Source organism: Nematostella vectensis, chromosome 13 (assembly GCF_932526225.1).
Source record: "Nematostella vectensis chromosome 13, jaNemVect1.1, whole genome shotgun sequence".
Classification (NCBI taxonomy): domain Eukaryota; kingdom Metazoa; phylum Cnidaria; class Anthozoa; order Actiniaria; family Edwardsiidae; genus Nematostella; species Nematostella vectensis.
The window spans coordinates 12,479,658-12,498,503 of NC_064046.1; the positions used below are offsets into that span (position 1 = coordinate 12,479,658).

At 37.5% G+C, this 18,846-nt stretch overlaps 1 protein-coding gene and 1 long non-coding RNA gene across 12 annotated transcripts in view; one reads left to right on the plus strand and one right to left on the minus strand.

Annotated features, from left to right (window-relative positions):
• Positions 1 to 364: 364 nt before the first annotated feature.
• Positions 365 to 2,977, minus strand: LOC125558931. The gene is made up of 2 exons (XR_007306173.1): positions 1,951 to 2,977; positions 365 to 651 (listed from the first exon to the last, which is right to left on the minus strand). It is a non-coding gene; the product is annotated as an uncharacterized LOC125558931 (long non-coding RNA).
• Positions 1,554 to 18,846, plus strand: part of LOC5519473 (chromodomain-helicase-DNA-binding protein 8) — a 41,489-nt gene continuing 24,196 nt past the window's right edge. For 2 of the 11 annotated variants that reach the window (XM_032364390.2, XM_032364388.2), the window contains exons 1-14: positions 4,340 to 5,194; positions 6,191 to 7,920; positions 8,217 to 8,340; positions 9,060 to 9,272; positions 9,676 to 9,731; positions 10,956 to 11,076; positions 11,875 to 11,961; positions 14,981 to 15,046; positions 15,832 to 16,031; positions 16,158 to 16,233; positions 16,370 to 16,482; positions 16,850 to 16,904; positions 17,819 to 17,882; positions 18,485 to 18,597. In XM_032364390.2, the coding sequence (XP_032220281.1) occupies positions 6,395 to 7,920; positions 8,217 to 8,340; positions 9,060 to 9,272; positions 9,676 to 9,731; positions 10,956 to 11,076; positions 11,875 to 11,961; positions 14,981 to 15,046; positions 15,832 to 16,031; positions 16,158 to 16,233; positions 16,370 to 16,482; positions 16,850 to 16,904; positions 17,819 to 17,882; positions 18,485 to 18,597 (2,814 nt within the window). In that variant the 5' untranslated portion in view covers positions 4,340 to 5,194; positions 6,191 to 6,394. Of the gene's footprint in view, positions 1,702 to 4,337; positions 5,281 to 5,312; positions 5,629 to 5,652; positions 5,954 to 6,190; positions 7,921 to 8,216; positions 8,341 to 9,059; positions 9,273 to 9,675; positions 9,732 to 10,955; positions 11,077 to 11,874; positions 11,962 to 14,980; positions 15,047 to 15,831; positions 16,032 to 16,157; positions 16,234 to 16,369; positions 16,483 to 16,849; positions 16,905 to 17,818; positions 17,883 to 18,484; positions 18,598 to 18,846 lie in introns of those variants that run through there. The other 9 variants (XM_032364384.2, XM_032364389.2, XM_032364387.2 and 6 more) reach the window with 9 other exon arrangements.

Below are 18,846 nucleotides of genomic sequence, written 5' to 3' on the forward strand. Positions count from 1 at the left end.
TTTTAACGCTCTTTCATGAGCTACAAGTTAGATGAGTGACGGCTATAATAGCACCCTAAAAGATACCGAGGTAAAACAATCTGGGCATTCTCATTTTCATCACCAAAAGATACCCCAGGCTCCACATTTACACCCTAAAAAATACAACGATGATCCCCGTCCGATGGATATAGGGAGTACCCCCCCCCCCTGGGGGAGGGCTGCTAAGCACGACGACTAGAGGTACAACAGAGAATCAATTCTAGCTCAGATTATTTCAAAACACCTAAACATACATAATGTTAAAATACTATCGTCAATAAGTGCGGTAGCTTTGAAATATATCTTATGTCACCTCGTCTCCATTACTGTTTTCTCCTCCTTTCTAAAATTACGCCGCTTTTCTTGTATTTCTTTATTACTTCTTTCTCCACCCCCTATTCTTCTTGTGGGGAACGATTTCCAAAAAAACTGAATTTCCTTGCAAAATTGGTACAATGTCTGCATGCTCTACTTTTAATTACGATTACTTGTTTATCTAAAAACTACTTGCAGTATTCATGGTTGTTCTCTTTACAAGTGCCCATCAAAGACATTTCGGTAACCCTGTGGGTTGCACAGTAGTGTGCGCAAAAGGACATCGCGCACCTTTCTTTTGGCGAACAACCAGCACTGAAAACAAGGATTTAGTTTATCCTTTTGTTTTTATTTTTTATTTATTTTTAAGGGGGGTATTTATAGGCGCCTGCATTCATCCCTCCATAATTTCCCTTTTCCAGAAAAACTATGATTTTCTTCCACTTCTGTAAATATCAAATCAATTTCCGCCCAACTTGTCTCCCTTAGCCGCCAGTATGTAAGCAGTTCCGTCGGCGATTACCGATTACCATCTAACGTGATATACATGCGTGGGGTTATTGTGTCATCCAGAAGATGTTTTCTGACAACGTCACAACTCACAGGCTAGAGGCACGTAATTGATGTGTGCTTGTTAATTTATTTCTTGACAGCAGCCAGTCACAAGTTAGCGTCCTCTCCAGCAGCCAATCACAAGGCCGTTTAAAACAAGCAAGATGGCGGGAAATGGAAAATAAAATATGATAACACATTATGGACTACTTAGCGATTGACCACTTCCCAGTAGAACGTACAAAATAAATTAACTGTAAAATCGTAAAAAAAATATAAACACACGCACACGTGAAGTGTTAACGTAACACAAAAATAAAAATAAAAAGGAAAAAAAAGCAACATCTCCATATTTTCCCCATTTCCATTTTTATCTGATTTTCTAGATTGATTACCCTATTTACAATAACCATTTGCAATGTAGCTCCCATAATTGAGGCAAGGGGAATTCCAAGTTGTCGAACCAAAAAGAATTAAGCCCCAAAATTAACTCTCCCCTCCCCCCTCCATTCACATACGCGCCTGATTTATCCCCATAAATATAAGGCCTATCCACAATGTGTCTTTTTGATATTTTGCTATAGAGAACTTTAGACGTAAATGTGTTTTTTTTTTTCTCTCGTCAATGTGGCGCCACATTATGCGTCACGCTTGTAACACAACAAAGAGTTACGTGGGTAACGCAACGATTCTCTTACAATTCACTCGCACTTAGAAATTCACGATCACAAACGTTGAATTCGCTTCTTTCACTCTGGGGGAAAATCATTTTTTCGTGTATTTATATCGCTTTGTTGTGTTTCATCTTTCAAGGTAAGTGTTTGTAACTCGAAGTTTGTCAAATTTTATCACGTAAATACCTCAGTTCACTCACAATTTCGCTTATTTGGTCGTTCTTTTTTTTCGGCGAATTCTCAATTATAAAATAATCTTGAAAAGTTCGAGGTTTTTATTTGTGACCGATAGGGTAAGGTTTAAATGCTATTTGGATCTTTTGTTATTAAGTAATGTTCCAATATAAAAGTGTGTTTTAAGTATTCGACAGTTCTAGTGTTTTGTTACCGTGCTTTATTGTCCTCTTGGCTTTAGGTTGCTTTTTCATATACCCGTCCGATATCTTGAATATTACCATGATCACATCGCTGCAAATTTTCGTAAAAATCACGTTTTCATCTCTTCCAAAGTACAAACAAAATAACACGCTAAATAGCAGCTGTACTAATCATTGTGTTATTCGGAGTTTTTACTTCCATTTACAAATCTTAACTGCACATTGATGTATTTTAGTGGATTTATTATCATTCTGTTATTGTTTGGATGTCAATGTAAATATGAGATAAGCCTTTGCCAACCCCGTGACAGCGTGACAGTTGAATGGCTTCAAAGCAAAACATACAGGAACCCATTTCTATGCTAGAAAACCTTTTGAGTGTTATTTCAAGTTAGAATTTTCGTTGCGATCCTTCTTTATCTCGCTGCTGGGGTTCTTTTGTGCGCTTCGCATAACACGTGTAGAATCTGCATGTGGCGAAGGATAACTCCGGACTGACAGGAATACAGGTGGATAGAAAAAGAACCAATCGGAGACCGGGATTCTTGCGTAATTTTTCAAAAGCTCCCTGGAACGAAAAATACAACGCGTACTGAAATGGAAACGATATCTTAGCAGATTTGTAGATTTTGACGTCGGTTGGTGCAGTAAAGAAGCCGACCTCTTTAGAAAGCCGGCTACTTAGAGATATTAACTGTTGCGGGAATCCTTCCAAAACCTCAAAGTGCTAGTCGCGTAATGCCCTTTTCAATAAACAAATTATGAATAAGTGCGTCACAGCGGTAAACAATAACAAAAGCCAAGAAAAAAAACAAACAACCAATAAACAAGGATTTCAAATCCAGATAAATAAATGCAAATTTGACCGTAAAAAAATAGCTACGATCGTCAAACATCAAGTCAGAAAATAATGTGCGTGATAAGCGTCCGATTGGATCTTGGACAAAATTAAAACTACGTAAAACTGTTCTCTCGCCGTGTTATAACGAGTTTGTGGTCACCTTCTTCTCTCGTCACTTTCCCTTTATCTCCCCTCTCATCCATCCCCTTCCTCCCTCTATCTTCCTTTACCCAATCTCTTCTTCTCCTCTCTATCTCTCCTTTTTCATCTATCTCCCCCTCAAACTCCCCCCTCTATCTCCTCTCCCCATGTCTCTATCACCCCTTATCTCCCCTGACCTTCTCCCCACTATCTCCCAATCCCCCTCCAGTTTCCCTTCACGTCCCCCCCTCTACCTCCCTTTCTCCTTATCTCTCCCCCTCTATCTCCCCATCCCCCTCCATCTCCCCTAAATTATACCTCCTTTCACCAATCTCCCCTCACGTTCTTCTCCATACCTCCCTTCCCCCTCTATCTCCCCTCACCCTATTTATGTCCCCTTATCCCCTCTAACTCCCCTCTCCTCTCTACTCTATCCGCCACCTTTCTTTATCTTCTTCCTCCCCTCCTTTTAAGCCCCTCCCCCTCTTTCCGTCCCCTTTCTCCCTCCCCCTGACTTTGCCTTCCTTTTCCCCTTTCTCCTCCCCCTGTCTCCTCGCTCGTCCCCTTTCTTCTCCCCATGTCTCCCCCTCATCTTGTCCTCTTTTTCCTCCCCTGTCTCCGCCTTCTACGTCCCCTTCTCCTCCTCCTGTCTCCGCCTTCCTCGTCCCCTTTCTCCCCCCCTGTCTCCCCTTCACCTCGTCCTCTTTCCCCTTGTCCCCTCACCTCTATTTTATTCCCTCTATTTAAAGCCCACCCTCATAATAAATATTTTTGGCATTTGGTAAGACTTGGGCATCTCATGAATACACAAAAAATATATGGGTATTTTGTTTATGTTTATCATGATCCTGTAAGTCGAGATATCTACTTTTAACACTATACAAAATCATCGTCTTGCTTCGGCACACCAGTTTTACTTCGTCGTCATTGTAAAGATAAAACTGAGTTTTGTTATCGCCGATGTCCAAGTATGTAATGGCAACCGCATATACTAGAAATACACGTCCATCTTCGTCAGGGGTATGGTTATAATGGAGTCATGCCTCGGATCACGGTTTGATTGTGAACTGTCTAATTCGTGTTACACTTGAAGTCACGTACAGCTTAGAACATGGTATCATACCTGACGTGACCTGCTCCGATAATCAGAATATTAATTATGTTTTCATATATTATTTGTAAAGAAATAAAGATCATTTACTATATAAATCACATCGCAAATGCCAGTTTTTTTTTAGCATAAATTATATTTACAACTAATTAGTAAAGTTTTTATGTACGGTGTAGCCGCTGACTCGCGAAAAAGAGAGGATATTTTCGCGAGGGCTATGTTTGATCTTGAAATCTCGATTTTTATTTTTATGCTATAAATTTTATAATGAGGTATCAAACTTTATGAATTTCCGTGTGAAATTCACGCAGCATTACTTCGTTTAATTCGTTCACTATTTCAATCTGCAAATATATTGACGCTAACAGAGTTTTCCCAGAGGTCATTACAATGTCGCTATTTTCATCTAAAAAAAATGGTCCCCCAAATAATACATAATATTTTGGATAAGTAGTTTTTGTAGCTTGTTTACAGAATATCTTTAGATGATGAGAGGTACAATAAGAATTGCACACAAATCTATATTCCCAAAACGCCACTTATTGGGCACGCGATAGGTTAAACCCAACATAAAACAATGCATAAATAACTGGCAAATTTTCCTTATTATTAATCACAAACCCCACTAATGTGACACATGAATCTAGTAGCGTAAAATGAGAATGACAACGAGCCCGCGAAGTCTTCATTCGGAGTAGCATTGTTATCGCATTGTGTATAAAAAAGACATAAAAAACATAAATCTGCGTTGTTGTCGACTTTTTCTTTTAAAGGTTTTATAAAGAGGCGACGAAAATTCATTGTGTTTATTCAATACGCATGAACAGTCTAACGCGTATTTATACTAAACCTCTCTGATTATTGTCGGAAGTCAAGAGTTGCAAACAAAATTACACAGACATATAATCTTTGTATGCTATTCAGTGTTCCACTCCAATAGTTTTACTGTGGAAAACTGAATGTATTTATGACCTTGCTTTACATCCGGGCTCTGTGCAAATAGCGCTCTCTGATTGGCTAACCCGTGGCCCGTAACGTGGTCGCTCTGAAAGCATGATATTCGCGAGTAGCTTTTGACTCACTCTCCGGCGAATTCAACGAACGGGAATTTATAACCCGGCTAAATTCCAACTTAGTGCTCGGAAACCTGGATTTTGTGTAGGTTAGTTTGGTGTTTTCGTATTCAGTCGTGTTTTAATCACGTTGTTGACCTGGTTTGACATCAATTACTTCACTTGGAGCGTTCGTGTAAGCCAAAGTATCTTTCTTATTTTCCCACATTTGTGCTTTGTTCGACTTTGACGTTGCAAGTCAGCGTGGTCTTACGGGGTTTTAGTGATGTGTGTTTAGGCTGTAGGGGAATTTTCGCACTCCTAGGCTGACCCCATGAGACCTGTGTCTCAAATTGTTTAGGTTTAGCTGTCCAGACACCAATTTGCACATTTAAATCAACGGCTGAAGCGAAATTCGGTTTGTTGTGGTACTGCCATAGGCTTTCACCTGGCACTTTGAAACGTGAGGTTATGTTATGTTTGATCCACTTCTGAGGTCGAATTCTTCAACAATTACTTGATCCACTAACGCAACTTTCTGTTGGTAAGCTTGTTAGGTCAAATCGACAGTGACTTTGGCCATCAACATCTCCAAACCAAGAATAAGCCGCCATGAATTTCTCATAGTAAATCGCAGTTTTGAAGTAGTACCGACTCGACCGTTTAGGAGTGGGCCTCAAAATGCTCTCTGCTGCACGAACCGAAATTTCGTAATTTGTCCGGGTGGCTCGCATCTGTTCGGGTATTTCTATTATTTTATAGCCTTTTCTTTCACTTAGTTTATTTTCCCAGTAGTCTACTTAGATTTTTTAATCATTATACCTGTGAAACTTGAAGAATTCCGAAGCACTCGGAGGGATTTTCTCGCTGTAAGTTTGTTACGTAAATTTCTCGATGCGATTCAAGTCATTCATTGTAACTATTTTTACACAGTTCCTGTCCTACATAATTTCGAGTTTTAATCTCCTTATATTAGTTTTTTTATGCCTCGTGTTTACGTATCATATTACCGTACTATTAATTGAGTGTGTTCCATAGTTTTTCTAGGATTATTTCATGTTGTTTCTTATGCGAACTTTTTCGTGACCTCGATCGTTTCATTGTAGGTAGAGGGAAACAAAGGCATACGCTTCACTGGCCAAGCTTACGGATTTGGGCGCCTGTCTGTGAGATATATCTCAATATATGGATCTACAATGACGATTTGAGGATTGTGAAACGTGGTTTTCGCCCTGGAGCGAGTTGAAGACGTTGGATCCCGCTTCACAGGGTCTGAGGCGTCGAATTGTTTTGTACGGCGTGACAAAAAAATGGCCGACCCGTTTCTGGGAATGTTCGAAGCGGGTAGCGGGAACGTGGACGAAATGAATAATCTTCAAAATCCTCAATTTCCATATGGAAACCAGAACTCACAACCATCAGATCGCCTTCAGCACCCGGGATCCTTCCCGGGTTTCTCATCGCCAAACCAAGGGCAACCCGAGTTTGGCCAATCTCAAACGTCACCTTACTTTGACCGCTCTAGTATGTCACAGGCGCAAGGCTTTGCCGCTAACTCACAAAAATTACAGCATTTCGACGATCCTATGCTCTCTTCATCCCCTAGTCAGGGCTTCCAATCGATGCAGGGAGAATCGCAGCAGCAATTTGCCCAGTTAACGAGTCGTTCGAACGCACAGTTCGTAGCAAGGCCACCACAGATGAACTGGCGCGGGCCCCAACAACCACCGACCTCTGGGTTCCCATTCATAGATCAGTCGGCTCCTAACTCTGCCCTGCAGCAGCAACAGTTTAGGGGAATGTTTGAGTATGGTTTCCCCCGATCGAACTCGCCCAGGCTTCAACACTTTGCCGATCAGGGAGGAATTAACTCTCCGAATATGGCGGCAGCCCAGTCACAAGCTTCGCGACTTGGCCAACAGGTCTCGTCTCCCGTGAACTCCAATCTACGCTTCTCTACTCCTTCGCCCGAGACTAGCGCTAAACAGGACGCATCACAGCTCAGGCATTACCCAAATATGATGGATCTAAATCAGCAACAGGATTTAGGTGGACAGAACAGTGTGATGCAACGTGGTGTTGTACCAACCTCGGGAGCGGACGCGCAAGGCAAGCCCCCTTTCCCAGCAGCTTCGAACGAGAGACCGAATTTTCCCCAGTACTACGACATGAATAGAGAAAACATGGCCATGCAAAAGGGCTCTCCTGGGAAAAATCCTATGGAGCAGATGTACAACTCGTATGGGAATCCTGCAATGGGGGGATATATGGGAGGCGAAGTGCCAGATGGGATGACCTCAAACCCTATGGGCGGCCCACAAGGGGGCTACCCCCCTTACCAGGGATATGGAATGCCAAATCAGCAAGATGTGGCACACTTGAAAACATCATCCGTCCTACTGCAGATGCAGAAGGTCCAGCAACAGATCCAACAATTGCGGGAAATGCCGCAACAGGCTCAGAACCAGGTGCAGCCGCAGATCCAGCAGCTACAGCATCAATTCCAGCAGCTGTGCCATGTTTACATGATGCAGCAGCAGCGCATGCAGCAGGGGTATCCCATGCAGGCGCAGCAGGACCAGATGCAGTTCATACAGCAGCAAAAACACCAAGATAAGGCGAATAGGATAGCGGTGGAGGCAATGGCCAAGGCAGCGTTTCAGAACGAGGGGTCGTCCATGATGCAAAGATTCCAGCAAATGCAACAGCAGCATGCGCAGGCCATAGGCGGCAAGCCTATGCAGGGAAATGACCGCTCTTCAGTCATGATGAAGTCAGAGCCTCTCCCACTTGGGCAGTCCATTGTTAACAAGCCAACTGCTTCTAGAACAGCAAGGTAAGAAAAAATATCTTACAAAAATTTTTTTTATGTATAGAATAATTTCTTATAATATTTTTCATATATAGGCTTGTTTGTTGTTGTTTTTTTTTTATATAAAATCTTGTTTATAGTCCTTGTATAGTATAGTTTTGAATGCTTGATTTCAATTGAGATTTGGATTTTTTTGTTAAAAGACTTTAAAATCTAATTAAGTTTGTTTGGTTTCTGCATTATTTCTGATGATTATCTTATTAAAACCTGACAATGGTTGTAATTAAATGCCTCTTATTTGCCCAATTATTCCCAATAAGGCCTCCTGCCACGATCCTTTCAAAGCCAATACCAGCTAGAAACAGACGGGAAGACTCAGACGGAGAGCCCTCGCCTCCCTCCTCACCCGTCAGTAATGAAGAAGACCAAGGTTCAAGCATTACGGTGTGTAGTGCAGACAAGTGTTTAACCAGAACTCAAACTGCAATTATCAACTCTTGATACCCTATGCCAACATTACCCACGCTCATTTACAACCAATTAAGTAATCATTCTTAGATCAATCTAATTACCACTTTCGAGATTCTTATCACCTGCGGCACTAGCTTGTAAGGAATCTGCTGTGACCTTGTGAGGCATGTAAGAGTTTTTGTTCCATAACTTATGCTTGTGAAAATTCTATTGTCTCTTGGGCTTTCTGTTTTTGAGCAATTACCCAAGTACTCCTCGTGGGCTGTATTTATAAGTGTCCCTCTCGGCAGCTGTTGTAATGCATTGTTGGCGTAACTATAAACACAGACACTTTGAACAATAGTGTTACTATATTTTGGCTGTGACTGTAGTGTCAAAGTTTATCTAGTCTAGTAACACATCAAGTGCATTTATTCAGCATGGCTTACTGCATCCATAATCTGTTGTTTGTTTAACATGCATACAACATAAACACTCTTAGTATACAACCATAAAATAATATATACAACTATAGAAAAGTTAATATATATATTAACCACCGCAAAACATGTTTTTATATTGATTGGTCTGTTTGCAGTCTGCTACATGAAGAATATAAATTAATTTACTATTTTAAGCAAGTAAATTTAATTAGTTTGGTGACTGTATGTAGTTTACTGTGTAATTCTTTTTTCTCTCTAATTTATTACCAGAGGCGATCCCTTCGTGAAAAGCGGAAAAAAATTTACAAGGATGACTTTGATTACAACCTCTCTGATGAAGAAGGGGAAAGACATCGTCATGCTCAAACCCTTGTACCGCCTGCACATGATACTGGTGGTGAGATGGCTCCATTACCACCGGAAGAATACGAGGAGGTTATGATTGTAGAGAAGATTCTATCCTCGCGTCTGCGTGATGTTGAGGTAATGTGGACAGAATGAACTCTACCAAAATATTCAAGATCAGTGTGGTCAAAATCTTTCAAGATCAGGATCAACTGTATTGTCAATCCTTGATCAGCCTGAATAGATCTTTTACTTGATACAAGCCATTACCATGATACCTTCAGCAACTGTTGTGAATTCTAGTTGCCTTTTTCAACACCACTTTGTTATGTACTTAGATTTTTATCATTTGAAGTATAAATTGACTCAACTTTTCATCTTATCGTGATAGGGGTAATGTCTTTCTCTTAATTAGCACAAGGAGGTGTTTATTGAACGTTATATCAATATGATATCCTGACCTCAGTCTTTAACCTATATGCAGTCACTCATTGCACACTTAATATTGTCAAATGCATTAATGCTGTGTGTTGTACTTTAGGCTGAGGATGGAACAATCACCAAAGTAGAGGAATTCCATGTCAAATTTAAGAATTAGTGAGTAGAAATATTATATTTATACTTCCTAAATAACATCCAAGCTGCAAAGTGTTCTTTAAACATTTATTTAGTGACTAACTTGATATCATTCCTGAATATTCTACCCTCTATGCTGCGTATCAAAGCATCTGTATTTGTTTAACCTTGTAAAATTCTAGATGTATTACATTACTTGTATACTTCTTGGCGTTTTAATTATTTTCAACACTTGAACAGGTTTCTTGTGTCAATGTTATGGTCAAGTGAGTTTTGCACTACAGAATCCATACATTAGCAATACATTCTTTTTGTTATCTAACTGCAAACAATTTAGGGTCACATAAAAATGGTCTGGTTGACCGAAACCAATGTAGGGTGTTTTTAAGTCAAGGTTTTACTGTTTCCTCCTCTATCATAATTTGGTTGGAGGTTTAAACATTTGAATATTATTATTGAATGAATACATGTTTAAAAAAACAACGAGTATCCTACAATATTAAGAACTCAACATTTTTTAGGCATAAATTTTGGGTGTATTTGATGATGACAACTGGTCCCCTTTAGTATGTCCCTATCACATGACAATACACATGTTAAAATTCAGTACAGCGGAACCTGGAAAAAAAATTACAATACTTGATATAACAAGTCCATGATTGCAATGTTTTTTCTTTTGTTCCACAGCAAAAGGAAACAATAGTTTTTAAAACAACAAGAGTAATTTTTTTTTATAAATTTCTCTTCACCTGAGGCATATTTTGAGGCATTATTGTTTCAGTCTAGAAAAAGACCCTGGAAAACAACTTTGTCAGAAAATATTGTGGCAGATTTGCCAATACCTGTCTTAACTTTCTCAATCGTTTCAATATCAAGGGCTGTGCTTGGTTGCCCAATCGAATATATAGCCCTTTTTTCAAGGAGGATGCTCTGCCAAGAAGGGCTTTCTCTTTTGTTAATGAAACAATACAACAACAAAAAATGGTTTTCTGGGGATGGGTTCCTCTGCTATAGAAGTCTATTCTGAGTCCCACATCTCTCAACTTGAGATCGAACAAAAAATGTAAACACCACACAAATACTCCATGTTTTCATATGTTTTCCTAGCTTGAAAACATTATTGATGACACATAAATCTTTCCAAATCCTGCAGGCATGTGTTCAATATCATTACATTACTATCTATAAGTTATTATCAATAACTGTACTTATAAAACTTAAAGGGTTTTATATATTATTCGACAGCTCCTACTTGCATGCAGAATGGGCAACGGCAGAAAAATTGGCGAAAGGGGACAAGAGGGTACAGATGAAGATTAAGCGATACAAAGCCAAGCAGTTAAACACTGCTGCTTTCTTTTCTGAGGTAAGATAGCACATGCCTCACGCTTATTTCCATGTTTTAAATATTTACATGATTTAGTGGTTTTGCTGACATTCTGACCATTTAGCCCTTCGTTATTTCCTAATTCTGTAAACATCAACAAAACCACTTTGTAAAAAATAGGCATTAAAAATACCACTTCAACCTTGTGGTGTGTTTTCCTACAACTAGTCTGTAGTCTTTCTAGTCATTTTGTACCATATTGCAAAACATGTCTGGTGGTGGGACTTGTATATTTAGTTTAACCTTTTTGACAAGCAAAATATACAGTAAGAAGCTATATTTATTTGCCACATTTTGACCAGAAAAAGTAACAAGCCCTGCTGTAGAAAGTCCTTCTGCAAAAGATCACGCTTCCTTGTTTCTGTGGAAATTTACTAATAGTTTTCTACCACGTTTTGTTGCTTTATTACTTTCAAGTCTATACTGTACTCTTAAACATACTGTGTTTCTTTTTGCTTTGAAATAGAAGTCAAGGTTATTATTTAATCCCTACCTTAAGAAGATACCATAATCAATTCTTGCCTCTTTTTCCAAAACCTATCTTGCCAAATTTAGTCATGAAGTTTTTACACACCTGTAACTTAAATGATGTTGATAAAAAAAACTATCTTCTGTTATATTTAAAACTCAGAAATTTACAGTGAAATATGGGGGATGATTCAACATCAATAGGGGCTTCACTTCCATGTGAAATGTTTTTTATCAGAATTATTTTCAGAGCATTATTGTTTCTAACAGAATGAGTACTCAATAATGCTTCTTTGCACTTTAATTCAGATGGAAGAGGACTCGTTCAATCCTGATTATGTTGAGGTGGACCGGGTTCTCGACATGTCAACTGGAATGGACCATAACACGGGCGAGGTAAACCAACCATAAAGTTTATCAGATTTGCCATTTTCAAATTCTTCCTCATTTATTTTACATCACACCTTATTTCTTTCTCTATTTTTTTAATTGATAAAAAGATATGTCCATTGAATGGTTAACATGCTTATGATAAGAAACTTTCTTAAATCTATATACTAACCAAAATTTATATTCTGTATTATATTGATTGTCAGCTTTGTGTATAACTCATATGATATCCTTGTAGTTTAGAAATTTTATGAGATGATGTAAAAGATAGAAAGGTGTGTTCTCCTGATGGCTTTAAAATAATAACAGAACTGTTTTCTATTATTGGCGTGTTTTGTTCTCAAACTAGCCTAAGGGTGTTTTATGTCAATGACATGTATTTCAATCATTTGTTTTCAAGGCTAACATGTGTTTGTGTTTAATGACCTTAAAAAAAAAAGATAGCAGCTACATATTGCTCCAAGATAAAAAAAAAAGGATCAACCAATTTTATTCTCTACTATACCCAGCTTGCCACAACCCTTTGAGGCTGTTGTGCGTAACTTATCTAAGGATTCTTTTCTATGCTATAAAAGTATGGCTTTTAGAGCTGTTTTAAACACGTCCATTCTAAACACATCCATTCCCTCCAATCTCGTCTAAAATACTTGCTTCTATTTCCAGTAAAGAAACTATTGAAATCATTATATGTAAAAAAAGACAAGTTTCTAGTAAAAATTGTAGGATTTTTCTAAATGATAATTAAAAGATTGCTAACCAAGAAGTAATCTATCTGACAATTTACATATGCAAATTGTGGCATTTAGGATATGTATTTTTTTTGTAAAGATCCATTTTATCCATTTCTTTATAATTATATATATTATTATATATAGAACTTAGTTAAATACACTCTGTGCCGCTGTTTTTGTCACTTTTTAACTCAGAGGTGTCAATCTGTTAAGAACAGCATCATAATTCATATAATATCTGTCAAAAGGATTTCATACCCAAGTTCTGTCTGATTTTAAGGCATTGAATAAAGAAAGCAGTAAGCAGATAAAGATAGGAAAGAAATAAAAGAAATGATTTTCTGATGCCTTGAAATTAATTTTTTGTATGAATATTTAATGTGGTGAAAATGCTAAACAGGCTTTCATGAGTGGTCATTACATGCAAGTGATCTCATATACTTAAAAGATCACGCTGTATGTATTTAGCTAAATGGCTTGTTTTATTGTCTGACCTTTGTCAAGTTCCCCGTGGATTTACATGAAAAAGTGCTTTAGCTTTTTTAGCATCATATTTGTTCTTGCAAACAGATAAGTTAAATATTTGCATTTTTGCTGTCGCTATTTCGTTTTTCAAAGTAGTGGTCAAGATATAATTGGGTGAGATTTATGATTTAAATTGCTTTTTGCCACCTTAAAAAGTTGTTTAAAGCTGAGAAAGCAATACCTCCATCCATAGTGTCTTAGTCTTGTTTGTCAAATGGTTTTTACAGTAGAGTAGCCCCTTAGAGAAAGCCCTTTGACATCCCCTATAGTCTTGCAATATTCCTGTCTGAAAAATATGCTAATTTTTTTCACGGCACAATTTTGAGTCTATTGCAACACAAAAAGTTCAAAGGCACACGTAAATGTGGCGTTTTGTTTGCCTCGAAATGACTCCCATATACTCCTAGTGTTTTTTTTTTAATGTATTAGTGGTTTAGACTGGATTTAGTAGGTTTAATGCCCGCTTTAGTCAATAAAGAATTAAAAAAGTCAGACATAAAACATGGTAGATTGATATCTTGTGCTCCATGCAACCTTTAAGTAAAATCATTGCTTGCTTTAAGGACTCATGTTTTTTTGCTTTCTGCACTGAGAAATTTGTTTTATCATGCAACCTCAAGGAACACATCTGTAAGGTCATCACATTTTTTAGTCTCATTTATCAACATAATACTGGTTTTAAAGTTACTACCAGACTGTTTGATCACTTATCTTACCTTTGGCCCTCATACATCTCAACTCTATCCCTTTTCAATGTGCTGGAGCTTTAAGATCCCTGCTTTTGCTTGGGCATTGGTTTGATGCTGTTTGTCTCCATCATTTCGCTGACCAACTGCAAGCGAAGATAATGCCTGACACTTGAAGGGGGATCGTCTGTAGCGTCTGTTTTTAGTTCCTGCCAACCTTTTCATCTGTTTTGCCGGCAGACACTTAGACAGGTGTACAGCAGCCTTAGTGCGTAGTTGTCACTTCTCGCTTAGATGAATAAAGATTCCCGGGTCTTTTTTCATTTCTATAAAACTGAGCTAATATACTCGTGGCAGGCATGATAAGGGATTTTATCAAAATACTAATAAATTCAGTGTGGCTAGACATGTTGCTTATAAATCTTGTTGTCAGGCATGTCTATTTTTGTGGTAATTTCAGCTCAGTAACAAGAGGGCTGTTCATGGCTGTCTAACTTGTAATTCATCCTGTGTGGCCAACTCCAGGATTCCTTTATTCAAAACTTATTTTATTTCTCTTTTTTGTCATGTTCTATTAGCTATTTGCTTATTGTTTGACTTCTACAGCTAATGTGTTTTCAAAGGATTAAAACAAGCGTACTCTATAATTCACAAGTAATTATTAATCAAAGTTAAATATGAAATACTGAGTATATTCCTCTTTTAACATTAAAGAAGTCTCTTGTTTTTACTGTTGTTTCATTATGATAAAATATTTTTGGAAAAAAGATCATTTGGTTTGACTTTCAATGTTTATTATCATACTAGAAAGTTTTATTACTGACTAATGGAGTGAACAAAACGCTTTGTGTGCGAATGCTAAAAAACCTATATTCAGTTTTACTGCCAAACATTTTTTTTTATATTACAAATTTAATTTACAGTAGATTATGGATTAAAGATTGTAGATCATTTCCAAATGTTTGATAACTTTGAATATTATGTATTTGTAGACTTGATATTTAATTTTGATGGACATCAACAGAACAGAGTGTCCCTCTTCAGTCTGTCATGCGTCATGATAATGTTACATTTACCTTTCAGCCAATAACTCACTTCCTTGTAAAATGGAGATCCCTGCCGTATGAAGAGAGTACTTGGGAAGTGAAAGTAAGTGAAGTATGCCACTCTGTGGCTGGTGTATCTTATTCAGAATTCAATTTTTTCCGTGTGTCTAAAGGCATAGCACTACTTCGTATGGTTTCTCTATAAATTCCTCTTTTTCACCACAATTACTCCATTTAGAATATTATTCACAGCTTCTTCTACGTAAAGGAGCCATTTATGCTAAGCATGGGGCCTTTGTTATTTATGTTGCTGCACTATATTCTGTATGCTCCCCTCTAACTCAATAGACAATTGGAAATATCTGATAACAAACAAGTGGGAAGTGCCACAGACATAGGCTAAATGTTTTTCTTCTATATTTCTTCTAGAATTTATTAGAACTTTGAGCAGCCAACAGTCAAAAATTGTGTACCATAATAATTTCCATGATTTTAGTTTTAGAGCATAGCTTTGAATAAAAGTCAAATCAATTCTATTTGTGATCAACATTTTTCGAAATTTGGAAAAATTATAGAGGCATTCTTTGAATAGTTGTTATTGAGATGGAGAGTGATTGATATCATTGCATTGCTTTTTGAAAAAAAAAACAATTTTTAGATATTTCATTTGAAACACCACACATGATTACGGATATGTCCACATTTACACCCAACGTACACACAAAACAGTAAACCAATTTGGGTTACAATACACCAAAGCTCTAGTCCAACCTTATCTGAAATATCTACGTTGTTATATCATGTAATTTCATTCAAGGTTTTGTGATCTATTTTATAGTATCATTCTATCTACGATTTTGTCTCACTAAAAATGTTATTCAACTCCAGGCTGATGTTGAAGAATCAAAGATCCAACAGTTCTACAAGCTGAGGGAACCACCCCCACTACCCCAGCGACAGTTCCGACCCCGCCCATACCCACATGAGTGGCACAAGCTTGAGACATCCCCTGTGTACAAAGATGAGAATACTCTGCGCGAGTACCAGCTAGAAGGTGTCAACTGGCTGATGTTCTGTTGGTGTAACAGGTAAAATCTGGCATAATGAAACTCACAAACATTAGAAACTGAAGTTGTTATTACCAGCAAAGAGTGGTGTCTTTTTGTTATTCGAACGCTAATTCTGTTTGTTGTTGTTGTTGATGTTTTTTCCAGGCAAAATTCAATCCTCGCAGATGAAATGGGTCTTGGGAAAACTATCCAGAGTATTGCATTCCTATTTGAAATGCAGGTGACTATCGAGAAAACAAAGAATTGAACAATTTTAAATGTGAACTTGTTTGTACATACTGCCCAATAATATTTTTCTCAGAATTGTGTGCCATTCGATTTGAAATTTTATATGCCTAATAATGTTTTTTTCCCAGCGTTATGGCATCAGAGGGCCTAATCTGGTAATAGCCCCCCTATCTACGATCTCTAATTGGCAGCGCGAGTTTGAGTCTTGGAATGACATCAATGCTGTCGTCTACCATGGAAGGTACAATACTTATATCTCATCACCCTTATTTAATGAGAGGGTGCACATAACCCTTTGCTGTTTAGGTATATTGGTATTTTTAAAAAAAAACCTTGTCAGTGTAAATGGCAATTGTTGGTTGGCAAATGGTAGTACTGCTGTTGAAACGAACCATGGATCTCTTTTCTTCTACTGAAAGCAGAAAAATATCTTTAAATCACACTATCGTCTATTAAAGTAATTGATGCCTGGCTTGGGCGACATGACGAAAAAACCCTGAATATGCGCACTTCGAAGAGATGAAGAAAGAAGATACAATTTCTTACAATGGCCATAATTTCCTTGTATTCCTACTCAAATAAGTTTTTTCTTTATTTTCTCTCACCAGTGCATCGAGCAGACACCTTATTCAGGAGTACGAGTTTTACTACAGGGATGAGCATGTGGGTAGAAATACATTTATTATTTATTCGTCGTCAAGCCACTTTCATTCATTTTTTTGTTGTCTATCTGGTTATGCTGGATATAATGACTATCACAGTGTAATGAAATCAACGCTTCCTATGGAGATTTTATATGAGGAATTTTAATCATGAAGAGATCTTGATAAGGAACATAATTACATTAGTAAATACAGAAAGTGTGTTTGTGCACGCTAATTACAAATGACAGAATTATTAAGTTAAATCCTAATTTACAACACAGTGTAAGAATGCTAATAGTATTACAGTATATAGCACCTTATGGACTCCATATTTCAGTATTTTATGTACAGGTAATCCTAAAGTGTCAAGGTCTATAGTTCAATAACCAACATGCAGGAGGGAGTTTTTTACATGCTTAAAATGCATGAGCCATCTTCCACTGTACTGCACTGCTCTAAGCAAATCAGAATCTAGTAATTTTTCCATATGTGTGTATGTATATATATATTTATGCAGTTACAGCCTGTGATGTTAAACTTTGCTCTTTGCATTCTAAACATCATTTTGTGGTTGTGTCTCCCTTTCGTAGAGTTCATAGTATGAAGTACCATGGCATTTTAATAGGATGCAAAGATGTAAAAAAAAAGCACTGGAAATGAGAAATTTCTGTCAGTAAAAACAGTTATAAGGATAAAAGAATGGCATGTTATGGGAGTGTGTGTGTAGCCATATTATCCTCTCTCCAAATCTACTTGTCTGTGTTGCTTAGTTGTGTTTAGATTTTCATAGAATCTAGAGCTCATTATTCTAAATGTATGACTCTATTGGCTTTTTCACCACCCAACTTGTAGTTTATCCACCAAATAAGCCTGTTTGTATCCGCTGTATATGTTTTCTAGCTATATAATACCTGGTTTGACTTTTGGTTGCAGGGCCAGCCTATTCCAAACATCTTCAAATTCCAAGTGTTGATCACAACCTATGAAATCATCATTGGTAAGACCCTAATAATCTATATAATTGAAAGGGAAGTAAACAAAAATAAACCTGATTAAGTAGACCAGAGAGAATTTAGTTCAAAGGGACCTGCGTGTTTGACTGTTCTTGTAGTTATTTCACGGTTTCCAATGTGCCTCACTACAGTAGTAGTTATTCTTATGCAATTACAGCCAGTGATGATAAACATTGCTGTTCACATTCTGAACATCATTTTGTTGACACTCCTTACCTAATCTGAGGCTGCTAGGGTCTTTTTCAAGAATTTGTAATAAGAAGGGTGCAAATTCACAGGGTGGTGGGCAAAGTTGAAGCTGGAAAGGTTGACAAGGGTGTTCAAAGGGACTCTTGTGTTTCAGAATACTATTTCAGTACAACATATTTTTATCTACTTATACTGTCCACTTAGTTATACACAAAAGCACAGTCCGTTGCATACACAGTAATTTTCTCATACTTGCCTTCTCACACACCCTTTTACTTTAATTTTGTAGGGTTGTCTTATATTTACCAGATTCTTTCCTTTTTTCTTCAAGCAGTTGCATGGTGGGGATAATGAGTAAAATGTTCTTGTATTATTGACATCAATTTTTCTCTTTCAGCCGACAACATGCAGTTGAGTACTGTCCCCTGGAGAGCTGTGATCATTGATGAGGCTCATCGCCTAAAAAACAGGAACTGTAAGCTGCTAGAAGGACTGAACAACCTACAAATGGTATGCTTTACATGTGTATTTAAAATGCAACAACAGCTACAGCTCCGACAGAATGGCAGATAAAAACACTTAAGCAGTTTACAATGAGCTTGAAAGCAGTTTGCATGAAAATACAAATAATTTATGCCCAGAAACTGACCACCTTTCAATTCTCAAATTAATAACATTGTTTTCTACTGTTGCCATACTTGTAGCCCTCCTCGTTTTTTTTAAAGTCGCCATTGTCTTTGAATGGAAAAGTATTATTCC